At 50.9% G+C, this 6,998-nt stretch overlaps 1 protein-coding gene across 3 annotated transcripts in view; it reads right to left on the bottom strand.

Annotated features, from left to right (window-relative positions):
- Positions 1-6,313, bottom strand: part of ANTXRL (ANTXR like) — a 76,929-nt gene extending 70,616 nt beyond the window's left edge. For 2 of the 3 annotated variants that reach the window (XM_074907370.1, XM_074907369.1), the window contains exon 1: positions 3,019-3,263. In XM_074907370.1, the coding sequence (XP_074763471.1) occupies positions 3,019-3,182 (164 nt within the window). In that variant the 5' untranslated portion in view covers positions 3,183-3,263. Of the gene's footprint in view, positions 1-3,018; positions 3,264-6,240 lie in introns of those variants that run through there. The other variant, XM_074907371.1, reaches the window with a different exon arrangement.
- Positions 6,314-6,998: the final 685 nt, after the last annotated feature.

Genomic DNA, 6,998 nt, shown 5'->3' on the forward strand with positions numbered 1-6,998 from the left:
AAAGCTTAAAAGCCTTAAGTTTTCAGAGCCAATGCTTCACTGCCATTACAGGACAGTTAATTAAGACTGAATGCATCTAACTCCAGACTGGCAAGGCACCAATGAAGAGAGGAATCCCCAGGCCATGTGGGGATACTCTGTGGCATATAGGGCTGTTTTTATCTGGGGATTCTCCCATTAGAAATTACAGCCAGAATTCTTCCCAGATATGTATCAGCATGGATCCAATTCTAAAAAAAAGTCTCCACTGCATTTTCAAATTTGACCAGCTGCTTCTGACTGTCTTCCTTCCTTCTCTGTACCACAAATAGCCTGACCATTCTCAGCACTAATCTAGTTCCTTTCTGATGAATGTCCCAAGATCCAGAGTCTATCCAGTCAATCCTCCCTGCCTCCATAAAGCTCCTTGTGCTGTACCAAGTGTCACAGAATACAGCTGGGACTAAATACACCCTCAGCCAGCATGAGACCCATGGCTCCTAAAATCTGTCACTCTAATATTACCCATATGGACCATAATGCAATCTCACTGAGGCCAAAAACAACATTGCCACAGACTTGGTGGGAACAGGGATGGACTCTAAAACCACTCAGGGGCTCAAGTATTACAGTGTTTTTTTCTAAAGAGGAACTCTTTGGTATAACTCTAAAAGATTATAAAGACTCAGTTTGTGATTGAAACCAAAGAGAACTTTCCCACTAGAACCGAAGTGCATGACTTCAACCATAATCAGGTCTAGTCTTCAGTGGACCACTGTACTGAGTGAATAACACCTGAGCCAAGATACAAGACCTGTGGCCTGCTAATGATATTTGGCATGTCAAAATGCAATTTAATTACAGTGTTGAATAACTGTTCAACTTAGTTGTTGGAATAATAATATTTTGTTAATGTGTAAGCAAATAGCTACATGCTTAATGCCAATTTATAGGTTTTACTTAAGTGCAATACATTGAGGACCTTTTCATAATATATCTTTGTAGAAACAGTAATTGTTCAGAGAATCACAAATTAGTCTTTACAAATAACTGCAGGTGGTGTTGAATCAGAAGTTCTATTTCATAACATATCAAACATGATATAGATTTTCACAGTAATTATTTGACTTATCAAACTTGAATTAATGCTTAATGCATTATGTGAATTTTAAGCCATCTGTAGTCCTACATATAAGTAACATGCACACGATATTTTTTTAAAAAATCTGTAGGGTGCAGTGTAATTTGGTATATTTTAATTATGTGCCATACCAATAATTTTGTACTCCAAAATTACGGGCTATTAGGCTGTATTTTTTTCTCAACTACCCAAATGCCAATATTTTTTAAATAACTAAATATTCAAAGAATATAAAAAAACAATGTTCTGTATACCTGCTATGGTCAAATTTTCTCCCAACTACTTCTGCTACATTTTCTCTATAAAACTATGATTCTGTAAAAGAAAACGCATGATTTTATGTCTACAATACTGAAGAGGAACTTTCTGACACAACCAACTTCCTATTGCTTGACACATCTGTAACTGATCAAATCACTCTCTTCTCTGCCTTGATTTCCAAAATACAACATGAGTGATAACACTGATGACCCCAGTTTTTGAATCTACAGATGAAAAGTTGAATACGATCACAATGTGGTAATTGCTAGGGGGACACAATGCCATTGTAAACAAAGAAATTGTACTGTAGAGGACAGATACTGTGTCAAGGAGAATCCATACTGCAATCACCAATATTTATTGTTCCAGGGAATTCAATACAGGAAGTGAGAGTAACAACAGTACCAGTCACTTCTTGAAAGCCTGGTGGGAATGAATTTGAGAACTAACACTAGACCCCCATAGAGCTCTTCCTAGACATGAAGTTTACTTCAGGAACAACTTCTTAGTGAAAGAAAACAAAACAATGACTATGTGGTGTGTTAGTGCATCTTTTAGAAAGGCAGAATGCCTTTGGTCTTCAGACCCTTTTGCTCTAAAAGCAAAATCACTGCTTAATGATAGCTTCTTTCTTCTTTTAGAATATGGAAGTATACTGGCTCCTAAGTGATGGTGGCTTTTTGCCCCACATAGGCTGTGCAGAAGGCCTGATGGACTGAACAGTTCTCCAAACTGGGAAACAGCATAAGGCAGATTTCATACCTGGCATGTGGGTAAGAATCACAAAGAAAAGGCTTCAGTCTTTCATAATACTATGTCACATACGTAACGCAAGATGTATTAGATAACACAACCATCACAATGACTGTATGTGGGAGACTAACAATTTACTTCGTGAGTCTAGCCCTTGGCTGTCAAGCCCTAGCAGTGCACCAGGAGAAACAGAAGTTTGTGCTTTGTGAAAAACACCTGCGGATGCACCAGCTTACCACTGACTTTGCTAGCACTTGCTATAACATGCTTACAAATGTGAGCTTAACCATACCCTCTGGCCATACCTAAATTTGGCTAACACGGTATTAAACAAAAGTATTTACCAACCTATTTTAATAGATGTAACCCAAACACAGGTTTAGACAATTCCAAAGAAGTTGGGCAGAAACAATTTTTATGAAACCTTACAGTGAGTCTGTAAAAAGCAACCACAATAAACAGTCTAGTCTTAACTTTAGGTAGTCTGCACAGCCCTGGCACTGCTGAATTCCGCAGATGACATTCGAGGGCTTAGCCCAAATCTGGACACCAAGCTCCTGGAGTACTGGGGCCGCTGACCAACATCCCCTCAAATCTAATGCTCACAGCCCATATACAACACACGCTACAACCTGAGGGCGACCACATCTCCCGGGTTTGCACGTGCAACCAACCCAGGACAAAGCACGGTGTTCCCCTAAATGCTCTGCTTGGGAAACGTGCAAGGCTTGGGGAGCAAAAATAAGGACCCTGCCCCACACATCATGTTTGGCACCAGGGGAGGTGGGAGAAGGCACCCAGGGAGACGGGGGAAACAACGTCCCTGCTGCTGTAAGGAGGCACTGAAGGGTGAATAAACGTTTTCAAATGCGACTGTCACTTACTTATCCAGGACGAAGTAGAGATCAAAGGCACCGTGACAGGAGCGCTGCTCTTCTTGCTCTTCCTCCTCCTCCTCCAGGCGGGCGCAGGAGGTTAGGCTCCCCATTGCCAGCAAGAAGCAGCACAAAAACGCTGCTTTCTCCACGCTGCTCCTGCCACTCGCCATCTTTTCCTTTCCTTAATTATTCCTCCTCCCCCAGTCTCTCTCTCGCTACAGACCTTACGGGCTCTTCGGAAGCACCGAGGGTAGAGGGGAAAAAAAAAAAAAAAAAAAAAAGAAAAAAACCCCAAACCAGTAACTTCAGGATCTCAGCTCAACCGTGCAGGCTCAAGGCAGCCCTGCCCGCCGGGCACCGTACTGCTGGCTCAAGGCCGGGGGCTGAGTCCGGCCGGATGGACCCCGCAGCCCCGTCCCCATGCTCCGCCGCCCGCCCCGAGCGGCTCAGCCCCGTCCCGCACCGAGAGAAGCGGCGCCTCTCGCCAGGGCCGGAGGCAGGAAGGGGCAGAGGGAGGGGAGCGGGGGGAGGGAGACAGGATCTGATGGGGGAAAGCTGAACCGGGACTTTCCTGTTCCGGGATACCGAAGTGGGAACGGCGGCTGCGAGCCGGGGACCGGGGTTAGGAACCGCTGCGCCGCAGCCCCGCCGCCTCTCCCCGCGGGCACGGGACGGGCGGGCGTCCTCCCCTCCCTCCTTCTCTCGGCCTGCCCGGCAGCCACCCCTGCCGCCCCTGCGCGCTGCTCCGCGGAGGCGGCTCCGCGCCGGCTGCTCTCGGGGGTGGGCAGCGGGGCCGGGGGCAGCGGGGCCCGGGGCAGCGGGGCCCGGCTGAGGGCAGGGGCAGCCGGCTGCACGGCGGGACATCCCTGCGCCTCCCGCTCTGCCTCTCGCCCGCAGCCTCGGGGAGAGGCGGGGTGTCCTGGGGTGCCTGGGGCTGCGGGGCATTAGCCGCCGAGGCGGAAAGCAGTTGCTGTAGGAGATGGGCGTCATTGCAAAACCCTGTGACAAACCGGGGGGCGACGGGACAGGACAGGACGCGAGGAGGCACTTGTGAAAAAATTAGGTGCAGGAGATGAGTGCGATTGAAAAAGGTTATTGACTGGTGGCGGACGCAAGGGCAGGTTTTCACGACCCTCTCATGCTACAGCAAATAGTTTCTCTTCCGTGGTAAAAAAACTTAGTTTACTCACACTGAAGCCTGCACACATCCTGCAGGCAATGAGGAATGATGAAACGAAATCTCTCAATGGAGGCCTTGCACAGTAGCATGATCACTCCCCGCCTGATGCATACAGGTTACAAAGAACAGCCCTAAAGAGCTGACCCAGCTCATCTGGATGCTGTCTCCAGTTTGAATAATTAGTTGCTTCCAGCCGCTTCCAGCCCCTCCCCCACGCTGTTTGCAGCCCCTAATTAATGAAAAGCCGCAGGGAGGGATGCGAGCAGAGTCATTTTGCGTGACAGAGTCGGGAATAGATGTTTCTCTCTCTTTCCTGGGGGGAGGCTATTGAACGAGAGTCGAGGCCGAGGGACTCCATCCCCTGTGGGGTGCTGGCACGCTGCCCCACCGGGCAGCAGCCACCCCAAACACCCATCGCTTCGCTGGGTGCCTCTTCACCCGGGAAGCCGAGCGATAACGCTTCGGCCTGGAGCCGCTTCTACGTGCCAAGAGGAAGGAGTGACCCCTCCTCTCCGCGCCGAGGCCGGTACCCGAGGGGGCGCAGGGCCCTGCGGGGAGGCGCTGGAAGGCTGCGGTTAGGGGTGCGGGCGGGGGGAGTGTTTCTCCGCAGCACACGGCAGCTCTGTCCGGGACGCTGCCGGCTCCGCCGCAGGCGAGCGGCTCCACGGGGAGGCGGCGGGGTGCCCCACGCAGCCGCCGCGCCCTCGCCCTCTGCGCCCGGCAAGGACACGCGTGGTCCAGGCGCGCCTGCTCCCGCCGCGCAGAGCTCCTTCCCCGTCGGACCCGGTGCCCCTTCCAGCAGCCCTTCGCGTGTTTTGTGCGGTGTAGGTTGCCGCCGGCAAGTCTGAAATAAAGTTTGCGCTGCGGGGAAAGCATCTCTGTTTCAGTTATCCGTTTGTGTGCTGGACCGAGTTCAGACACACACAACCGCGGCGGCGGTCGGGAACTTATCAAGAAAAGATTAGAGGGTCCACCGGTTTTCAGTTTTAACTATGCACAGCTAGAAGCTGAGCACACTGCTTGAGCTAACCACTTTAAAGGGTTTTGTGCACTGGCCAGTTGAGACCCAGCGATTACTTAGATCATGGAGAAATACATGAAACCCACATCCTCCCTGGTGACATTCACAAAAAATGAGCAAGAGGCTGCTGGGCAGCAGGAATCCCCCTTCCTCCCGCTCTGCCGGGCTTCGGCCTCGACGGTGCCCACTAGCGTCCACAGCCGGAACGGTCACCGGGAGCCGCAGGCCCGGCACGGCGTCCCGGCCGCCCTCGCTACCCCCTGCCCGAAGCGGCCGTTCCCCCCGCAGCCACCGCGGCCTTTCAAAACGAAATAAAAATGCTAATAGCTTCAGGTTCCCTCGGTGCTTCCTGAATATCTGATTGTTTCGTAAAATAACGCGGCAGACTTCAAGGGAGTCTCCAAAGCAGAATAAGGCACTAGGAAGAAAAATTTGGCTGTAACGATTTTCTGATAATGTGCATCGCCCTTCTCTGATCACTAATAAATCATCTTACTCGGAAGGAGAGCAGGCTGCCCGACCTGCCTTCTCCAAAGGATACGCGGTCCCGGCGAAAGGGGCATGTTTTGAGGCTCGTTGGGTTTACGCCAAAGCAACGATACCACCGCGGTTAGCGCTGGCTAGCGACTGCCGCGGTCAGTGCCCGACGGACAAACACCCGGGTGAACGCGGGGCTAGCGGTTCGCCAGCGCCCCTTGCCCGCTCGCCCAGCCCCTGCGAGGAGAGCCGGGCACGGCGGGGCTGCCTCTGCAGAGCCGCCTCCTGACACCACAGCCTCGGGTTCTCAGCAAACCGGGCTTTCCGATCTGCGTTAAAGTCTCCCGCGTCTGCCACATATACCGGGCAAGCCCGGCAGGTCCGACACCGGGGCGAGGTGGGCTCAGTGTTCTTGTCCCAGGGAGGGGAGCGGGGGGCGCAGCCCGGGGACTGCCGGTGGCCCGGGCGGCCGGGCTCATTTCCTCGGGTATTGCTCGAAGGAAAATCACACCAACCACCGGCTGAGCTGGCCGTAAGGTGCGGATCTTACCCTGGGACAGGGGTTCCCTCAGCGCACTGTCTCACAGCGATTCAAGCTCCGCAAGGCAGGTGGCAACGTCTAGTTATCCCTCCCCGCGCCTTCTGTAGCTATTTGCGTGAAGGCTGCGAAAATAGAAACGCTTGCGATACGAAGTGCGGTGGGAATTGTTCATCTCGGTTTCCTGACATCTGCACCCCGAATCAGAAAGTGTTTCCGAGGAAGTATTAAGAGGTGCCACTGGCACGTAAACCCGTCCCTGGGAGGGTGGTAGGATGCGGATCCCCCCACAGCGGCGGGTCAGCTACCAAACCCCATCACTCTCCATAACGTTATTCGTTCTGCCTGAGCTGAATTTTAAAAGAAAACACAAACTCTTGACTTCATCCTCTTTAATCCCTGTAGCACAGGATACGTAGAGCGTGATTCACGCTCTTCATTGGTGTAAGATTCTCTTTAATTGCAGCGAAAAACCATCCTTTCAGAAGCATTAAAGGGTTGATGTTTCTTTTCCCACTGCAAGCCAATATTCAGATTACATGGACACTAATCAAATAACCCGCGTTATTTCATTTGTCAACATGTTCATAAGAATTTTCTACCAGGCGTTAAAGGCATTTATATGGAACGACATCTTTCAAAAGCAATGTCGCTAGTCCGAATTTAGGGAATATTTGACCATGACAAGAAGTTTGACGGTTTTATTTTACATCCCAGCTGCACCACAAATCGTTTCATACCTCAAACACATTCCTAATTTTGTTTCCTGC

The sequence above is a fragment of the Athene noctua genome, chromosome 5 (assembly GCF_965140245.1).
Source record: "Athene noctua chromosome 5, bAthNoc1.hap1.1, whole genome shotgun sequence".
Classification (NCBI taxonomy): domain Eukaryota; kingdom Metazoa; phylum Chordata; class Aves; order Strigiformes; family Strigidae; genus Athene; species Athene noctua.